General features: G+C 60.7%; 1 protein-coding gene across 2 annotated transcripts; it reads left to right on the top strand.

Annotated features, from left to right (window-relative positions):
- Positions 1-6,174: 6,174 nt before the first annotated feature.
- VSTM2L (V-set and transmembrane domain containing 2 like) lies at positions 6,175-18,646 on the top strand. Of its 2 annotated transcripts, none has more exons than XM_054274449.1 (4): positions 6,175-6,338; positions 13,622-13,791; positions 14,891-14,941; positions 17,352-18,646. In XM_054274449.1, exons 1-4 carry the CDS (start codon positions 6,230-6,232, stop codon positions 17,661-17,663), a joined length of 642 nt encoding a protein of 213 aa, XP_054130424.1. In that variant the 5' UTR covers positions 6,175-6,229; the 3' UTR covers positions 17,664-18,646. The 2 variants fall into 2 exon arrangements, with proteins under 2 accessions (XP_054130424.1, XP_054130423.1); XM_054274448.1 differs by having other exon boundaries at positions 13,619-13,791.
- The last annotated feature ends 1,140 nt before the right edge of the window (positions 18,647-19,786 follow it).

Below are 19,786 nucleotides of genomic sequence, written 5' to 3'. Positions count from 1 at the left end.
TCCTCTGCCTTGGTCCTTGGGAGAGGCTGGGGGCCCAGCTGGGCACACTGTTATTAATTAAGGTAATTATTCAGCTTAATGTGCTGCTCCTAGCCAGCTCATTTGTGCTGTCATATTGAGCAGCACAGAGAAGCCTTGGAGGTGTGAGGATGGGCACCCCGAGTCTTGGCAGTTGTGGAGAATGACGTTATTGTAATTGAGGGAGGATTAAAAGGTGGAGCTAATACCAGATTTCCTTGAGGAAGCAGTCATAGGCTGCAGACAGGGGGATTTGTGCCCTGTTTTAACCCTGCTGGTTCTGTAGCCATGGAACAGCAGCATCACTGTTGGCTTTTGAGCTAAATGTGGGTTTTGGGAGAGGGTGCAGGACTGGCACAACCCACAGGCAGCACCTGTGGGACTCTGGAATGCTGGGAGTGATGGCAGGGACTGGTGACAGGAGCCTGGTGGCCTTGGCTCCTCTGTGAGCCCTCACTGTGCTGAGCCACACTCCCCTGCCCCCTCTGCTCTCAGAGTACCAGGCCAGCCTCGGCACAGGGCAAAACATGCAGGGTCAGAGACCCCTCCCCATTGTACCCCTCCCTGGGCTGTGCTTTCTCATCTCTGATTGTAAACAGATTTGATTAAAGAGGTAAATGAGAAGGTAATTAGAGGGAACATGATGGATGGGGCACTCTGGTGATGGGAAGGAGGAATCTTGCCCTCCAGGAGAAAGGAGCTGGCAGAGTGTTGTTCAGCAGAGCACCCGTGGTGCTTCACACCTCCCTCTGCAGCAGGATCCTGGGGTGCAATGGGGGGAGCTCTGACCCCTGGGGATCCCCCAGGCTGAGACCAGCTGTGGGCAGTGGCTGCTGCAGGCAGGGATGAGCCTGTCACCCCGACATCTGGACTGTGATGCCCTTTTGCCAGGGCACTGATCAGGGCTCTGCAGCCTTCGGTACCAGTGCACAACACTGCTGAGCACCAGAGCAGGATTTAAAAGCAGGAAAGCAGCACAGGATGAGGGAGATGCTGTCCTCAGTCTGTGGATTCCTCTGCCCCATGGAGGTGCTTGCCCTGGTGGGGTTTGGTTGGGCTGGGGAAATGCTGGTGCAAGTCCTGGGGAAGGGGGAGGGAGAGGGATGGTGACACCATCCATGCAGTGGGAGCCCCAGTGCTGGCAGTGTCAGGGAGGGTGGGAGCACTGGATTCCTCCTGCTGGGAGTGGCAGGAGCTGATGGCATTCCCCCTGGCCACAGGAGAGAGGCACCAACCATCCTCACTGTGTGTCCAAATCCATCTTCAGCTGCGCTCCCGGCTGAGCCTCCCTAAACGGGGAGAAATGAGTGTAAATCATGTCTGAGGAACATCTCCTGATATCCCAGTGGAGGGACTGAGGCTGTGCTAAATACAGTGAGAGGCTGGCAGCACTGGGAGCAAACCATCAGCTGCGAAATAAGTCACTTACACTATTGATTTTGTAAAATATTTTTTTTCTTTTAAGGCCTTGCTCTCAGGGAAAGCTTTTCTCTTGGGGCAGGAAATTGTTTGGAGGCGGAAGGGCTGGTTGTTTGTGGTATTTTTTGTTTGTTTTTTTTTTTACATTTAATTTTTTTTGTGCTTAATTGTTTGGAAAGAGGGAACTGTTCCACAATGATGGACACCTGTGATATTGCTCCTCTCCATCAGGAACCTGGCGGTGGGTTCTGCAGAGGAAGGAGTTAATGGCCTGGAAACGGGCTTGAGTTCTCTGAAGAAATAATTCTTTTCAAGTCATTTTCTTCTGAATTTTATGCTTTGGAGATTTCCCTGTGCAGGGGGCTGCTCTGGGCAGAGGTCTTTTAGTCCCAAAGCCCCCATGTGCTGGGGGTGTGGGGGGTTCCTGCTGCTTTTCCCACATTGTGCTGGGACTCCCAGGGCTCCCCAGCGTGGGGAGCCACAGACACAGGGCTGTGACCATCCCAAAACAGGTGGGGGGACAAAAACACCGCGTGTCCCTGCCCAGAAATGCTCCCACTGCTCTCCCAGCCAGGTCATGCCGCTGGGCAGGGCTGTGCTGGCAGTGACACAAGGAGCCCATGGTGGTGCTGGTGTCTTTAGCAGGGTTCCCTCTACCCAAAAACCCCTCTCCTGCTGGGTCTGTTATTTTTGATGCTGTTGTGGCTGTCATGGTGTGGGTGGGTGGGTTATATTTGCTCACCTGAGCTCCCACTCACTGCCTCCCTGGCTGCTCCTTCGCTGCTCCAGGGGATCCAAACAGGCTCTGCCTCCGTGGCTGGCTGTGCCCAGGATGATTTGTGCAGGAGCAGGCTCTAATGCTGCCTGGCGGGAGCGTTGTTTTCCTGCAGCGCACGCAGACCTTTGCAAATAATCTAATAATGCAGGAATGTCAAACTTCAGCTGTGGAAGGAAATCCTTTTATACAGGAATTGTCAAGTCCCTAAACAAGTATCAGAAATGAGCTCAGTATCAATGTGGAGGGTGTTTATTCTGCCCGTCAGAGAGATGAACAACCCAATTCACTCTCCCAGGCAGACGCAAATTCCAGCATTGGCTCCTGGACCTCAGGAGAGCTCAGTGCTGAGCCTTGGGGTGCCCTGCATGAACCCTTAAAGAGGTGAATTTCAAAATAATGCATGAGGCAGACCCCAGTGCTTCAGCAGCTCTGGGGTTTGGGATTTTTTTCTTCCATTTGCTGGGCAGCTTTTGCTGTCAAAGGGGAACGTGAGGTGTTGGCATTGGAATGAGTACGAGCAGGACTCGGGAGCCAGCAGGAAGGACCACTGCTCTTGCTTTCATTCTGGGTGTCCTTGGGCAACTCCAGGTTACAGCTGTGTCCCCAGGGATGTTCTTTGTGCCCCTCAGGGTCTGTGTGTCCCCCTGAGCCTGATGGCCTGTGAGGTGCTGCCGATCTGGCTGACCCCCATCCCCTTCCAACCCCATCCAGCTCTTCTGAGCTCCACTACACCCTCCAGCTTTGCAGGCTGCCTTTTCCTGATGGACAGGTGTCCCAGGGAATTCACATGCAAACCTCACAGGCACACAAGCTGTGCCCACGGTGGATGTGGTGCCTCTGGGATCTCTGTTTCACTGCATGGAAGTGCCCGCTGCTTTCCTCCATCTGGCGAGTGCCTCTCGAGCAGCACTGAGTAGTGGGCAGAACCTGGCACTGGCAGAGATAAGGAGTGTTTCATCCTCGAGAGCGAGTCCCTGGGCCCGTTCTGCTGAAAGAGAAGCCCTGTGAGGGCGGTGCCGGCTGTTCGGAGCAATAACGAGAGAGCAGATAAGGGACCCGCTCCGCAGCGGGCTCTGCTCCCGCCTCCTGTGCGAGTGACCTCCCCCCGCATCCCTGTCACACCACAGGGGATGCAGCAGCAGCACCTGCCCGAGGCCTCAATGGATCAAAATTGAGGAGGAGAACCAAACCCTCTCAGCGAGCTTCAGACTCAGGCACTGGCACTTCCCTGTCTGCTGGGTCCTGCAGAGCCCCAGTGCCTGTTTTTCATCCACTGTGATGGCAGAAAATCTGCTGGAAATGGGACTTAATTCAGGCTCTGCCTCTGGAGGTGTTCCTGGCTCCAGGAGGAATTTGTGCTCTTTGCTTCCTCCTGACATGATTTAAATATCTCAGGTGGTGCATGGGCAGGTTTCAGCCCTCGAGGTGCAGCTGCATGGCCTCGGCCTCCAGTGGGGGATGTGCTGCCCTCGTGTTGGGGTGCAGGAGCTGGGATGGAGCCAGGAGCCCCTGTCCATGCCTGGAGCGTGCAGTCAGCACTGGGTGCCATCTGCAGCTCTGCTCTGGCTGCCCCTGTGGGTGGGTGCTTCCCAAAGCGGAGTGCCAAGGCTAGGAGAGCACAGTTTGTAGCTGCCACCTCAGTGTGGGCCTGATTTTAGTCCCTTGCTGGCCAGTGGCAGAGGATGGACCCTGGGCCAGACAGCAGCCACGAGACTGGGGCAGTCACCCAAAATGTGGAGCACACGAGTGCTTGGCTTTGCTGCTTCTCCTGTTGCACTTGACCCTGTGCATGAACTCCATCTTTCAGTACACGAACTCTCAGTGTAAGAACCCCCTATTTCAGGGCTTCACAAACCCCATCCTTTGGCACATGAATCCCCTGTTTCAGTGCATGGTTTTTGCCTCCACACATGCCTCTGGGAGATGTGATGCTTTTGCTTTGCCAGGATCCAGCCCAGAGCTGCTCCCTGACTGAGCTGTGTTGGCTCAGCAGCTCCAGGCAGCTTCACCTCAGGACACCTGAAGTCCTTTGCCACTGGTGCTGTTGCCATCCCAGAGTGAGACCCTCTGATCCCAAGCAGTCATGGAAACTTGTAAATGCAGCTGGGCATGGCTGTGGTGCCCATTTGTCTGTCACTGCTGCTCCCTCCTTCCCTCAGCTTTTAACTCCAGAGGGAGTAATGAACTTGGGCAGAGATCAATGCTCTGCTCTGAGCCAGGCTTTATTCTGACATGCAGCAAATGCTGCAGCAGGTACAACTTTTTTTTTTTTTTTTTTTTTTTTTTTTTTTTTAATTATTGATTAGTAAAGCAGGTATGAGGCAGCACAGCTCCTGGCCAGGGACCTGCCGTGCTGGAGGGGAATGGGAAGAATCCCCCCACTCTTTCTGGAGCCCTGCCAAGGGAAGGCTGAGGAAATACAGTCAGTATTTTCAAATCCAATTTAAAGCATCTCTTTGCAGCCAACATCTGTCATCTCATGGCAGAAAACACCTGAAATAATCTGATTTTTTTCTGTTTATCTAGAGAGCAAATAATATCCTTTTGATTGCTCTGTTGCATGCAGATACTCTCACGTGAGTGACGCCTGCTCTGTGCCTCCCCTGGTGCTGAGGCCAGGGTTTAGGACACTGAGATGGCACCACGGGGCCCCTTGGTGAATTTTAGGCTTTTCAGAAGAGGTGTAGGAATTGCACAGGTACTGGTGCTGTGGTTGTGACCCGCTGTGAGGCGCAGCTCTGGAAGTGTTGGTGCTGTTGGTGGGTTTGGCCTCAGGATTTCTGCACCCAAAGGGACGTGGGGATCCGAGCGGTTCCATGAAATCCTGTTTGTGTCAGGAGCAGAGTGGCTGCTCCAGCTCTCCCTGGTGCCACCAGCCCCGCTCCAGCCGGGCTCTGAGCGTGTATGTGAGCTTGCAGCCCACCCCAGGGCAGGTTTTTCCTTTTGAGACAAGTCTTGCACAGTCGGGGACAGCGATCAGGATACACGGGGGACGCGTGTCCTTGTTCCTCCTGTAACCTTTCAAAAACCCCTCCAAGTGCCCCCAGCTGGGCCCTGGCACTGAAGTGAGGCCGGAGCACCGGGCACCGCTCCCGCCGGGCTCTGTCCCTCCGGCCCTGCCTCGGCAGACGCTGGGGCCGTGCTGAGATGAGCTGGATCGCACTGGGCTGGGCGGTACCGGGCCGTGCCAGACCGAGCCGTGCCGTGCCGGGCTGGTCGGGCGGAGCCGCGACGGGCGCTGTCCCGGGTGCTGAAGCCTCTCGGGCCGGTACCGGCGGTGCCCGGGGTCTCTCCCCGTGGGGCTCGGGGCCGCCGGGGATGCCAGGGAGAAACCGTTCCCTGTGCGGGACCCATGCCTGCCGCGGGGCTCTGGCCGTGCGGACAGCCCCGGCAGTGAGGGGCGGAGGGTCCAGCGAGGGGCGTGGGAGTCCTGGAGGGATGGGGGTGCCGAGGGGTCCCGAGTGGGCGCGGAGGGGTCCGGGTGGGGCGGTGCGAGGAATCCCGGCGGCGCCGGGGCTTCCCGGTGGTGCGGGACAGCACGGGAGGGTCCTGGTGGGGCGGTATTGGGGTTCCCGGCGGTGCGGGGCAGCACTGGGGGGTGCCGGTGGGGCGGTATTGGGGTTCCCGGCTGTACGGGACAGCACGGGGGGGTGCTGGCAGTACCAGGGTGTCCCGGCGGTGCGGGGCGGTATCGGGGGTCCCGGCGGTGCCGGGGCAGCACGGGGGGTTCCCGGCGGGTCCGGGGGTCCCGGGTGGGCGCGGCGGGTCCGGCCCCGCCCCGCGCAGTTTGGGGATGAACCGTGGGAAAAAAACTTGGGGGGTGCGCGCGGGCCGGGATCCCTCCGCCGGGCGGGGGAGGCTCCGGGCGAGCCGCGGCACCGCCTCGGCGCGCGGCGCCCTCCGCGCGAGGGAAGAGCTCCGCAGCGCGGCGGCGCCGGGACCGCGGCGCAGCCCCGGGGACAGGGCTCGGCCCGGCGGCGCCGCCGCCCCCGGGACGGACGCGCCCGCGGCAAGATGGGCGCCCTGGCCCTGGCCCTGGGGATTTTCCACTACCTGGGGCTCTACCTGCAGCTCGGCGCCGCCTCCCGGCACCCCCCGTGGGACGCCCCGGCGGCGGGCAGCGGTGAGGCGGCGGCGGCGGCCGGGGCTCGGGAAGGGGCGGCTGAGCGGCGGGAGCTGCCGGGGCTCGGTGCCCCGCGGGGCTGGCGGCGGGTCGGGGCGGCTCCTGCCCTGGCAGCGGGACGGGTGCGGGGGATCGGGGATCCCGGTCGGGCTCCGCCGCCGAGGGCAGCTCCGTGCCGCGGTCCGTCGCGCCGGCGGCTCGAGGAGCGGGGGGCAGCCGGGGCGAGCTGGGGTTGGGCTCCGCCGCTCCCGTCTCCGGAGCCCGGGGAGCGGCCTCTGCCTTCGCCGCTGGGCTGCCGGATCGGGGGCTCTGCACGGTGCGTCCCGGTGCCTGCAGCCACCCGCACCCCGTGTCCGTGAACATCTCCGTGCGCCTCCCGGTGCCCGCGGCCGTCCGCACCTCGTCTCCGTGTGTCTCACCGTGTCGCCGCCACCACCCGCACCCCGCGTCCGTGAACATCTCCGTGCGCCTCCCGGTGCCGCCGCCCGCCCCGCCGTGCGGTGCCCCACGCCCCGGCAGTGGGGCTCCCCGCCGCCTCCCGCTCCTCCGGTGCGCCGTGGCTCGGCGGGTCCGTGCTGCCGAGCCCGCTGGGATCCACCGGGGCTGGGAAGAGGAACCTCTTCCTGCATCCTGCACCCTCCGGTGAGGAGCCTGGCGTAGGGGCAGCTCCCTCGTGGGTACGAGAAGGTGACAGGGGACCGAGCCCTCTCCGAGGAGGCTGCTGAGACCCTCCAAGCTCTCTGTGCAGCGACACGGGCACGTTCAATCTCAGCCACGGGGACGCGCTGGGTGCCCGGGTCCCAGCTCTTCCCCCGCCCGGCTCCGGGGCCTCCCGTGTGCGGAGGGACCGAATCTCTGCCCCCAGGAGCCTCGGGGCACACGGTGCCTCGGGCCATGCCAGGGGGGCAGGTGTGAGGGGTCCCGCTGTTCGTGCTGTCCCGCACCTGCCTGCCCAGGGAAGGGATGCTCAGCCTCTGCATTGGGGGCTCACAGCAGGAGAGTTTCCAGACCTGCCAGGCTGGCGTGCCAGATGGAAAGGTGGGTGAAGAGCCTCCATTAGCCACCGCTGCTCCCCACAGAAATTCCGCAATAGGCAAATAAATAGTGAAATGGTCGCTGCGAGGGAGCAGGGAGCCAAGGAGATGAAATATTCTGGGAGGGCGAGTGCACTTTGGAGCCACATTACAGCTTGCTACTCGAGCAGTTCTGCAGCAACTCACTTAATCACAACAGAAACCTTTATTAACGATACTGAAAAGCAGTGAATAAGTGGGTCATGTATAATAAGCCATTTGTGTTCAGTAGGTGAATACCAATTTGATAACAGCTGTGTGTGCTGAAAACCTGTATAAATCGCTGTTTAGCAGATCGGAGACTGATCATTTCATTACTGGCTGGTGCAGTTTTCCTTCCACGCCACGAGAGTCCAGCAGGTTGGAGATGTGGAGCAGGAGATGTGGGCAGTGGGATGGGTTCGGCTCTGGCTGCCGGGCACGGGCAGGTCCTGCCGGGCTCTGCCCACAGCAGGCAGCGCCCGGAGCTCGCCGCCATCTCTGCCCGGTGCTGGAGGCCTGGAGGAGCCTCCACGGCTCTTCCACGGCCCCGGAGGGTGTTCGCTCTTCCCTTTAACTTGTCCACGCTGGATGCAGTGAGGGAATTGCCCGGGAGCAGCCATGAGCATCCCTGGAGCGCGGGCGGCTTCCCCATCCTGCCACCCCACAGTGGGCAGCGGGGTTCTGCTCGCAGGGCAGCCACGGCTCTGGGGAGGGAAAAGTCACAATCAAAGAAAGTCCTTTACCTGCCACCACAGCAAAGGCTCTGCCTTTGGCCAGGATGGAGCCAGGATGGGCTCCAACTGCCCCGCGAGAGCATCTGAGCCGCAGGATTCTTCCCACCATCCCTTCCCTACCCACAGTGCTGCCTCTCCCCCTTCTCTCCTCTCCTCTCCTCTCCTCAGGCTGGCGCCTTCAATTATTCATGCCCCCCATTGCAGCCTGTGCACGCTGGGTTGCTGCCATCGGCTTTCTGTGCCGGCTGGGAAGCTCCAGCCGCTTTCCCAGCCTGCTGGCTCCGGAGCGGGGCAGGGGAGCCGTGCTGTGAGGAGCAGCAGCCCGGCTCCTTCCCGGCATGGTGTGCAGGCGACATCGCCTCGCCTCAGCAGAGCCGCGGCTGGAGGCTGGAGGGAGCGGTGCCCCGGCTCCCCAGGGCGCTGCCCTGCTCCGTTCCCGCACACCCCAATGATTATTCTATCAATTACTTTCATAAACACTTTGCATTCCGCCGGATTTTTGCACACTTCCTGGTGGGAATTCTCCACGCGATGTGTTTTTCCTGCTGCTGTTCGTGCAGTCATTCAACGCAATTACATCTGACACCTCTCCTCATCAAACGTCTGGGCTTTCTCTTCCCTTGAAGCGGCTGACAGACGACGGGCCAGACACTGGGAATTATTACGTTAGGACAGTGACAGCTAATTTTAATCATAACGTTCCCTGCGAGCGAGGCAGGAATGAACCGAGAGCCGGCACGGCTGCACAAGGTCTGGGGGCTGTGGGCAGCACGACAGGGCTGGAGTGAGCTCCTGGAGTGGGCCAGGGAGCTGGAGGCTCTGCACTGCTGCCTCCTTCATCAGGGGCTGCTCCGCGAGCCAGAGGGATGCCCAGGAGGGCACCTGCAGGGCCCTCTCCCCTTCACGGCTCCTCTGGGATTTTGGTTCATGGTGTGAGTGGGATTTGTGCACCTCGGGACAGACAGCCCTTCCTGGGCCTGTCCTCGACAGCTCGGGCTCTCTCTGAGCTCTGCTGTTCCATGGCTGTTTCCCCTCCTGCAGGGCCCTTTCCTGCCTGGCTGTCCCCTCCCTGCAGCTCTGGGTGCCCGGCTGAGCCCCGGGGATGTTGGCTGGGCTCGGTTGTGACGGCTGCATTCGTGACTTGTGCCGTGTGCTCCATGTGAAGCTGGGTTGGGATGAGCTCAGCAGTGATGGGGTGGGCAGAGCTGGGCAGGAGGGTGCTGTGTCCATGAGCACCGGGCACTGCCAGCTCTGGGGATGGCTCCAGCCCCTGTGTGTGCTGTGGGCAGCTCTCAGCAGCTGCCGGTGCCGGGGGCTCGTGTTTTGTGTGCTGAGTGTGAGACCAGGGGGGCTGATCCTGTCTGCCCCATCCCATTCCTACTGAATGATTCCAGCTGAGAATCCTCCCCTGGATACTGGGAGCCATCCCCTGGCTGAGAGCAGCACCAGAGCAAAGGGTGTCTGCGGGCTGGCTGCACACACTGCCGGAGCCCCACGGGGAGCTGTCAAAAAAAAAGGTCGTTTATGGGCTTTGCTACTTAAATATCAAATAGCAGCTCCTCCTTGGGCCCCTTGGGAGGGAATTTTCTGAGAACTGTGAGTCCCCAGGAACCAGATGGGAGCAGCAAGTCTCCTTGCATGGACAAAGCTCTGTGTAGTCGGGGCCAGACTGGAGACACTCCCCACTGACCTCGCTCTTGCTGAGGGGGTTAAACATTAGGGGAGTGGGAAGCACTGGGGGCAGGAGCTGGGGCAGCCCAGCACTGTTGGAAATATCTGCAGTTTTCAAGGTTAATTCCAGTTCTCTGGTCAGGTGAGCGCTGTCCTGATCACATTCACCGAGTTAGGTGCGCATTATCTTTTGTTTTTAATTCACATGCTGCAAATTTGAGCTCCTTCTGCTGCTCATATGACAGCAAAGAGGGGCAGAGCAATGGCACTGGACCCCCAGCGTGTGGCGGGAGCCTCCCTGCCCCAGCCGCGGCCGCGATGCTCCAGCCAGAGCGTCCCGAGGGAAGGGAGGCGGCTGGAGGAGAGCAGCGCTCGCTGCCAGAGCGCTGTGCCCGCTCACGCCGGGCCGGGGCCGCCTGCCCTGTGCCAGCGGCCGTCACGCCGCGTTTGTGCCGCGCTCCAGCCGCGATGCGCTCGCAGCGGCCCGGGGTCAGCAGCCCTGGCAGGAGGAGAGGATCCACAGCTGCTCCTGGCCGCGGGAAGGGAGGGGAGGGCAGCGAGGCTGCAGCCCGGCCTGTGCAGCGGCCTCTGGCAGCCCTGTCCCCGTGCCTCAGCCGGTGTCCCCGCGGCGGGGACAGTGTGGGTCACCAGGCGCTGGGGCAGTGCCCAGCTCTCTTCTGCATCCATCCGGAGGGTTCCTCTGATCCCCCGGGATGGCTCTTGCTCAGGCAGGCTGTGCCAAGGGCTGGGGGTCCTGTGGCCGCCAGGAGGGTCCGTCTGTCTCGGGGTGTCCCTGTCCGTGTGCCGGGATGTGTCTCGGGTGCCTTTGTGGCGCTCCTTGCGCCGGGGCTGGCGCTGTCCAGCAGCCGCAGGAGCCGCGGGAAGGGGAGGGTGCTGGGCCGGTCATGGATGTCTGGGGAGGGGACGGTGCCGGACGGGCTGTGGGTGCCTGGGGACAGTGCCATGGTGGTGGATCGTGTTGGGGACAGTGCCATGGTGGTGGATTCTGTTGGACACATTTGCTTTTCCTGCCGTGGTGCAGCACAAACCCAGCAGGTCAGAGCGGCCCCACAGCAGGGACACATGGCAGGGTCTGGATGGACACTCCAGTGGGCAGGAGCAGGAACAGAGGGACGTTTCAGCTCCCCCAGCCCCTGTCCCTGCCCAGCGTGGGACGGAGCCGGCCCCAGCCCCAGCCCTGCCTGGCACTGGTCACCCACCAGCCCGGCTGCAGCTCAGTGAGCTGGGGCAGAGAAAAAAGCTTCTGACTCCCGGCTTAGGGAAAAAATCCCTCCCGGAGCAGGAACCCGCGCTGACCGGGTGATTGCAGGCGTTTGAATGTCCAATGCATATTTCATTGTCCCTTGGTTCATCTTTACACAATAATAAGCCTGAGTTGGTGCCGTGATGCTGCTCCGGTGTCGTCCTTGGTGCCTTGTGGGGGCTGTGGGAGCTGGCACAGCTGAGGAATGGCAGGCAGAGTCCTGCAGGGGCTTTCTGTGCTGTGTGGGGCCTACAGACGAGGCAGGGGGATGGAGCAGGGGTCTGAGGTCATTTCCAGGCACTCGGGGCAATGCACAATCTGCTCTTGCCCCAGCACAGCCCCATCCCTGCTGCTGGAGCCCCCTCCCCATGCAGAGCGTGACCATGGTGAGGGATGGTGCCCACAGAGGTCTGCCTCTGGTTTATGAGAGCACCAAGCTGTCCCAGCAGGCATTTTCAATTCTGTTTATCTGTGTTTCCCCATTGAGTTCATTTTATTTCCCCTGATTTTTATTTCCTGGAAGATTTATTGATCCTGGTGTTCTCAGTTTATGACAGGTAGCAGCCCATAAAGCACAGGGAGCAGTGGCCCCCTCCCTCCCTCCCTCCTGCTGTGGGGATGTGGCTCCAGTGTCAGAGGGAAGGGGCTGGGGTGGGCAGGGACTGGGACACTGTGGGGACAGGGCAGTGGCCAGAGCTGGTGACTTGTCCTGTGTTCACAGGAGCAGTGTCCAGGCAGCCTGGCTGACCCAGTGCAGGGTCCATGCCCATCCTGGGGGCTGCCTGGGGGGACCCTGATCCCACTGGTGTCCCTGTGAGGGGCAGGGCTGGGGGGCAGTGAGTCACCTCTGTCCAGGTGGGGCCAGCATCCACGGCATCCATCAGGGAGGGCACGCGGTGCTGCTGGAGGGCATAGCTGAAAGATGTGTCCCCAGCAAAGGTGATGACCCTGGGCATCCATCTGCAGGATCTATGCTCCTCTGGATGCGCTTGGAGGTGGCTGAGCTCTGGGGTTAATTAGTACATACGCTTCCCAATTAAAGTCACAAAGAAAGAAAGAAGGTGCTTGATTCAATCCAGCCTTCCCTCAGCTCATCTGCCAAATTCCCATCTGTGGGAGCAGATTTTAATTTGTGTTCACAGCAATTTGGACCTGGCTGGAGCCCTCAGGCCATCCCCCCACCCCTGCACTGCTGGAGCTGTGGTGGCTGGGGCTGGTGCAAGCTCTGCTGGGACCCGCTGGCTTTGGCCATTGCTCCTGCCCGCAGGAATTCTGTGGGGCAAGAGCTGATCCTGGCTGCAGCCGGGGAATGGGTGGGTGAGTGCTGGGAAATGACACAACAGCCTCAGCATCTCTTGGAGCACAGAGGAACATTTTGACCCCCCTGCTCCTCCTATAGCCTTCAGTCACCAGAGCTGTTCCCTTGGGGTTCCCTCCACTCCCCAGCACAGAATCCACGTTCTGTGGTGCCAGGTTCTGGATGAGCAGGATGTGGGAACAGCACTGGAACCCCACCAGGACACCCTGCCTTGGCAAACCCAGCGCTGGGTATTTTCCTCTGCTCCCTGCTGAGATGGATTAAAGGAAAGCGATAAGTGGATGGGATTTCCATGCGTCCAGAGGGACAGGGAGATATTAGAGGTATTAACTTTTTGTCTGGGCTGGTAATAATTGGTTTTCAGAGGGATCAGGGCTGCAGAGAGTGTCGCTCCCGACAGGCTGCGTGTCCCAGAGGGCTCCCCCGGCTCCGGTGGGACCTGCACCGTGGCTGTGAGCCGAGGTGGTGAGTGAGGACAGGAGGCTCAGGGCAGCCTGGGCAGTGCCCGGGGTGTGCAGGGGGCTGGCAGGGCTGTCCCCATGCTGTGTCACTTAGGTGTCACTGCACCGATGGTGGCAGCAGCGCCCGCCGTGCCCTGCGCGCCGGGGCCGCCTGTGCCGAGGAACAACCGAGTCTCTCCAGAGGAGATGAAAAGAATTCTAATTACATCTCCGAACAATATTTGTTTTGAGCGAGGAAAGCAAACCATATGGCGTGTGGGAGCCTGTTTGGGGCCGCATTAAGTGAGGATTTGTTTTGCAGTTATGCCCTGATCTGAGTGAGATGCGACCATGCTCTGTTTATTTCCTTCGCCTCAGAGGTGTGGCAGGTCCCGCACTCCTTCTGGGGCAGGGCTCTGAGGGATGCTGTGGGAGCAGGGGGGCACAGGCTCCTGCTCCTTCCCTTTCCCCCCACTGCTCTTTGCAAAGTGCCTGGGGTAGAGGGGGCAGGCACCTCTGCTGGGGGTGGTGAGGGGACATGGGTGGGAAAGGAGCTGGGGATGACTGGGACCTGCCTGCTCTGCTGTAGGGGCTGGCTCTGTCCTAGGGAAGGATCCAGGAGCTCCTGGTGGCTCAGCCCGTTTTGCTGGAGGCATTGTCCCTCCCCATGACAGTACTCTGTCCTCCAGGGAAGGATCCAGGCGCTCCTGGTGGCTTTGCCTGTGTGTCTGGAGGCATTGTCCCTCCCCAGGACAGTGCTGTGTCCCCCAGGCCCCACAGCCCCGGCTCTGTCTCCAGCAGCTCTCTTCACCGAGACCCCGCACGACATGACGGCGCAGGCCGGGGAGGATGTGGAGATGGCGTGCTCCTTCCGCGGCAGCGGCTCCCCCTCCTACTCCCTGGAGATCCAGTGGTGGTACGTCCGCAACCACAAGGACTGGACGGACAAACAGACGTGGGCTTCCAGTCAGGTAATGCCCCTCGTCCTCCTCCTGCACGGCAGCGCGGAAAGGCAGAGCCCCTCAGGCAGAGCCCTCAGGCAGAGCCCTTGCCTGCATTTCCGAGGGGAAGGGCTTTGTTTGCAGCCACTGTTGGGTTTTGGTGGGACCCCAACCCACAGCAGCACCCCCGGTGCTGAGCAGACCTACAGAGCAGGGTTTCACCCTCTGCTCTGACAGAGAGCAGCCTTGTGGTGCAGTTAATGGCTGCATGGGCTGCTCAACGTCCAGCTGCACTGAGGATGCTCCAGGGACAGCGGGGCTGGGCTGTCCTGCCCGTCCTTCCCAGCCAAGGGAGTGCCTGGCCCATTGCCAGGACACATCCCAGGCTGAGGCTTCGTTTCTGTGCTTGTGTTTGTGCCTTTGCCTATCTCATCACCAGCTCGTCCCTCCTGGCCCTGCACCCTCCATCCCTCCCTTGTCCCCTGTTTCCCTGTGTACTGGTCCAGCAAACAGCCTCTCTTTATTTCCCTCTCTGTTCACACAGAGATAAGGGCCAAAGAATGGAAAACAGCTTTGGGGATTTTAATGAGCCTTTATTGTAGTGTCTTTGGCAGGGCTGCTGCTGGTGCTGCCACGAATTGAGAAGGCTCAGGGCAGTGCTGCCAGGGTGGGGGGAGCTGCCAGGGGTCGAGGGTGGGCAGGGTCAGGGGTGTTGGAGGCACTGGGAATGCAGAGCCAGGGGCTGCTCTGGGGTGGTGGCACTGGGACAGGGCTGGCAGTGACGGGGACAGAGTTCCACAGCAGCGATGCCACAGTGATCAGGGCTCCATCCCCACTCCTGCATCGTGGGGAGCAGCTGGGGCTGAGGTGCAGTGGGAGCTGTGGGTGAGCATCCCATTCTCTCTGGCTGCTGTGCTGCTGCTGGTCCCTCCCATCCCGGGTGCCCAGTGTGGCTTCATCTGCCCTGGGTGCCCGGGTTTGCTGGGACTGGGCAGTCTGTCCTCTCTTCCCCCTTCTCCCTCTTCCTTCCTCCTTGGGGAGCCATCCTGGGGGTGGGAAGGGGTCTGGTGGGTTGAGCTGACCATTTCTCTTCCCTCTCTGGTCCCCCCCTCCCCTGCTTTTTCCACAGCTGCAATCATCACCACCAGAGGAGCCCGGGAAAGAGGCGACAAAAATCAGCGTGAGTTTGGGGGATGGTTCTTGCTGAGGGCTCAGCAGGAAACCCTGCTGGTCCCAGTGGGAAATCCAGGGTGGGAAACCTGGGGGTGACCTGGGTGAGGGGTGGCTGCCTTGCTCTCCCTGGCACCAAAAGGCACAGCCTGGACCCGGAGCCTCGTCCAGCATCTGAGTGACACATTAATGCCAGGGATAAAATAATCCAATTGACTCAGAGGATTAGCATCCCAAAGCCATTTAGGCTCGTGTGAGCAGAATGAGGAGCCCATAATCAGTAAAATAAAACACTGCTGGCCTTCTGCTGCCAGGTGAGTGCCCCCCTGGCTGTCCCTGTGTTTGGGGGTGCCGCAGGCACAGAGCAGTGCTGGAAACCTTCCCACTGTCACCTTGCAGCCTCTCCTGGCACTCCCATTTTCCTTCACTGAGTGAGCAAGGGGAATGGGGTTGGTCAGGCACCCATGGCTTCTCAGATGGGTGCCCCTCACACCCAGGATCAGTCTCTCATCCCTGGGGAACCCTTCCCAGGGGAGAGCATCACCTTTCAGTGCCCACCTGCAAGATCAGTGCATGGTTCTCTTGATGATAACAAACCCCCCTCTAGGGGTCGTGTCCCCTTTGATTAATTGACATCCACAATCCATATCCAAAATTAAGCAGGTTCCTGCAGGATCTGTTCCTTACCAGGGTGCTGTGACTCCCTGCCCCACAAGCAGCAAAGTCCCAGGACTGCTGCTGGAGCTCTGCCAGACCCTGTCTGCTGAGCTTGGGGGGCTGCTGCTCCCTGCATCCCACCCTGGCCCTGCTCCAGGGTGCACGGAGCCACCCTGGGGCCAGCATTCCCTCTCAGCTCAACCCGTGCATGTTTCAGCATAATTAGGCAGTTAATTGCACGCTGGGATGGAATTGATGGGTGTGTGAGTGTAACCAGGATTTATTTTGAATCATTCGAGGTCTCTGCTGCCTCCTCCAGATCCAGCCAGCAGGGAGAGGCTGGAGCTTCAAACCTCTTTTGTTTGTTGTTATTTCAAATGTCCTTGATCATTAAGTGTTTATGGAATGGAGGAGGTAAATGAGCATGGGTGGTTCTGCTGGAATGTGAGGAGCAGCCACAACAGCAGGGACTGGGAACAAACAGCAGGGCCAAACAGGGAGGGGGGATGTAAATCCTAAGGAGGAGCCACCGTGCCAGGCACCCTTGGCTGTGTGTTATCCACCAAACACACCTGGTGCTGGAGATGCTCTGCAGGGATGAAGAGCAGTGAAACTTGATGGGTTTGGGTTTATTTTTCCTCCCTTTGAATCCAATGGCACAGCACAGGGCTGAGCTGGGGCTGGGCACAGCAAATCTGCCCATCCTGGCCGTGCCAGGGGCTCTGCCCCATTCCCATGGGCACTGAGGGCCATCCCTGCCCTGCCTGCGCTGGCAGAGCCACAGCAGTGATGTGCCATCATAAAATCTCCCCTCCTGAGGCTCAGTGACCTGCTGGGCAGACGCTCCATGGCCACTGGTGGCATCAGCAAATTGGGGTTCTATTTTATTAGTTCTAAATTTCCCAGCCATTAATTTCAGTGACTCCTGGCTCTCCCAACGAGGTTTTTTTTTTTGAAGCTCCTTTCCCATGACATTCTCAGCATCTGGGCACACTTGCACCAGGGCCTGGCACCTCTTGGCCTTGCACATGGCCACTGGGCAGCCCTGAGATGCTGTTTGGGGTGGCCTGGGCTGTGACCTGTGCTCTCAGCCTCCCATGGTGTGCAGGGCAGCTGAGTGCAGCAGCCTGTGTGTGCTCATGGGTGTTTGTATGTGCACATGTGGGCAGGTGTCTTCATGTTCCAGCACTGGACACCCCCACAGTGAGGGCTGAGGGGACACTGAGGGGTCCTGGTCCCCACATTGCCTCCTGTGCTGTTTGGGGTGGGTTTTGCCCCTCTCCAGCCCTGTTTCCAAACACCATAAAATCCTCAGCTAACAAATGCAGCGGCGAATAGAAAAACGGCCTTTGCCATCCAGTGTGATTATAGGGAACAGAGCCAGGGGCCTCGGGGTGGGTTATAAATCTGATTTATTGACCCAGCCCAGAGCAGCCGCGGCTCTGGCTAGTGAGTAAGTCTTAAATTTCATTGGGTGATAAATACTGAGAGCGAATCAATTTGGTAGAAAAGCTAATTAGCCAGCGTGGTTCCGCATCGATCTCCGAGCCCTGCGTGGCCGGGTGCGAGCCAAGGCTTCCATCATCCCGCGGGCCCAGGGTGGGCTGGTCCCCGCACCAACCTCACCAGCCTCTACCATGGCCTGCCCAGCTGGGGCATGGCGTGGTGTGGTGGCACACGGCCGGGGGTGGCACTGACCCCGATGTCTGAGGGGGCAATGGGGAGTCCTGGGGGTTCCTGACCCCCCGTCCGCCCCAAGGCAGGTGGTGAAGGTGGTCGGCAGCAACATCTCCCACAAGCTGCGGCTGTCGCGGGTGAAGCTGGAGGACGAGGGGACCTACGAGTGCCGGGTGATCGACTCCAGCGACGGCAAGGCACGGCACCACAAGGTGAAGGCGTACCTGCGGGTGGAGGCGGCGGGGGGCCCGGGGCACCCCCAGGACACCGAGCTGCGGGAGGCGCCGCTGGCAGACCTCGCAGCGCCGGGCTCAGCGCACGCACACCACCACCAGCACCAGCACAAAGCCGGGAGGGAGCTCAAGAAGCGCTCGGCAGACGCCTCCTGCGTGCTGTAGGTGGGCGCTGCGGGGGGACGCCGGAGCCCCCCTGCGCCCCGGACTCAGCGGGGCCATCGAGGGTCCCGCAGCCCCTGCCAGAGACTGGCCCCAGCCCCCGGCTTGTCCAGCCCCCCTCGCCCCCTCCCTGTCCCCGGGGCCCGGCGGTGCCAGGGCTCGGCGCGGCGCGGGGCCGGACCCGCCGGTGCCACGGCTGCATCCCGGGGCTGTGCCCGGGGCCAGGGCGTGTGCCCACGCGTGGTGTCCCCGTCCCCGGCCTCGTGCGGGCGGTGCCGCGGGCTGTGCTGTGCCCCAGCTCTGCGCCCCACGGGACCCTCCCTGCCCTCCCCCGTGCTTCGCAGACCCAGCCGCCTGTTCCTGTAGGTTGCCCCGTTTAGTTGCTCGGTTCCAGCCCCACAGTGCGTGTCTAAGTTCCAGCCTCCATCCTACGGCCCGTGTGTATCCCCCCGCCCTGCCCTGCCCTGCCCCGCCTGCCCCGCAGCCCCCAGCACGTCAAGGCCTGAGCTCAGCAGAGGAAGGACGGCAGGGCACATTGCTGGCACCTCGGGCATCGCTCAGCCAGGCAGCTGCCCGTGCTCCGTGTGTGCCCGGGAAGGCAGACACCTCCTGTGCCATGGGCGCTGGCCCCTCGCACCCATCACTCCTCTCCCCTCGCATCTCACACAGGATGGGGCGCTCATCCGCCAGCCCCGTCCAGCCCATCCCGCCGCCCGTGCTGCCGTGGCTCCCGGCCCCCTCTGGGTGAAGCATCCCTCCCCTCCAGGCCACAGCAGCACGCTGCCCGGGCAGGGTCTGGCCCAGGGGCTCTTGTGCCGCAGTGCCAACAGCAGAGCCCGTCCCTGCTGCCCCCAGGGTGACCGCGGCCGCTGGGGCCGGAGCTGCGGGGACGGAGAGGGGGGCCCGAGCCTCCCCCCGGGTGCTGCTCCCCTGCTGCCCCCCAGCCTGCCACCATCAGACCTGCTGCAGCTAATAAAGCTCTTTAAAGGAAACCTCTGCCGTCTGTGCTCTCTGTCTGTGGCACGGCAAGGGGACGGGGCTTTGGCACTGCCTCGGGTAAAGAGGGGCAGAGCTGGGGCTGCTGGGGATGGGCATGAGGATGAGGATGGCAATCAACATCATCCCCTGCAGCTGAGGGCTCAGGGCTTTAAAAAGCTGCAGCTGGGAGCTGCTGCCCTGAGAGGTGCAGGTACAGCGAGGTGCCAGGTGAGCTGGGGGTGCTCCATGCTGTGGCCATGGAGTGCTGGGTGGGCTGCCAGGTGAAATCCTGGCCACACAGCCCAGATTCCCAGCCTGGTGGGAGGTGGGGTCCCCAAAGCAGGGTGCTGGCTCTGCCTCTGCAGTGGGAGAGCAATGCCCAGCCTGGCCCAGCTGCCTGGAGTGCTGCAGCTCCTCTGAAGCTTGTTAATTCCTGGCCCTCCATCATGCTCATCCTTCCCTGTGCTGATGAGAAGGAGAAAGAGCTGGTGGCTCTTTCTGCCAGCAGAGGTGTCAGCCTGTGCTGGGGGCAGGAGCAGGCAGGGGTGGCTGCTGTCTCTGGTCACCTCTGCCACCTGGAGAACTGTGGTCCTGGGGAGCAAAGGGCACAGGAGAAAAACATTCAGGAGCTGCAGGGCAGCAGCTGTAAATAACTGCAGCAAGTTTTTTCCAGCAGTGGTGGCTGTGCCTAGCAATCCCTGGTAGAGCTGTGGGGCTGGGGCTGTGCTCAAACTCTCTGTCAGGGAATGGGGTTGCTGGGGAAAGAAGAGAGACTGGGATGCATTGGTCACCAGTGCAGCAAAACACAGGACACAGCAGAGGAAAAGGAAGACCCAGGGACACGCTAGGTTGGGCAGGAGACTGCAAATCACCTCAAACAGGGAATAAACAAATTGCTGCGCAGCACAGTGATTTGTAAAACCTGGAGGTGAGCTTTAACAATAACAGGTTTTATTAGAAGAGATTAATTTTGCCGAGTTTATAGGAAATCTTGGGAGCAGGAGTTGAGGAGCAGACCCTGCTGGATCCGTGTGTGTGGCTCAGCAGAGCCAGGGGCTGTGTGGCACTGTGCCCCCAGCACAGTGTGGCAGTCCCCCAGGGTCCTGGCTGGGTTTGTGCATGGAGGAGGAGGCTGGACACTCCTTTCT

Source organism: Melozone crissalis, unplaced genomic scaffold (genome assembly GCF_028551555.1).
Source record: "Melozone crissalis strain CALT ecotype California unplaced genomic scaffold, PUWL_Pcris_2 ptg000017l_1, whole genome shotgun sequence".
NCBI classification, from domain to species: Eukaryota; Metazoa; Chordata; class Aves; order Passeriformes; family Passerellidae; genus Melozone; species Melozone crissalis.
Note: the sequence above shows the minus strand (reverse complement) of the source record. Positions and strands in the feature narration are given on the sequence as shown.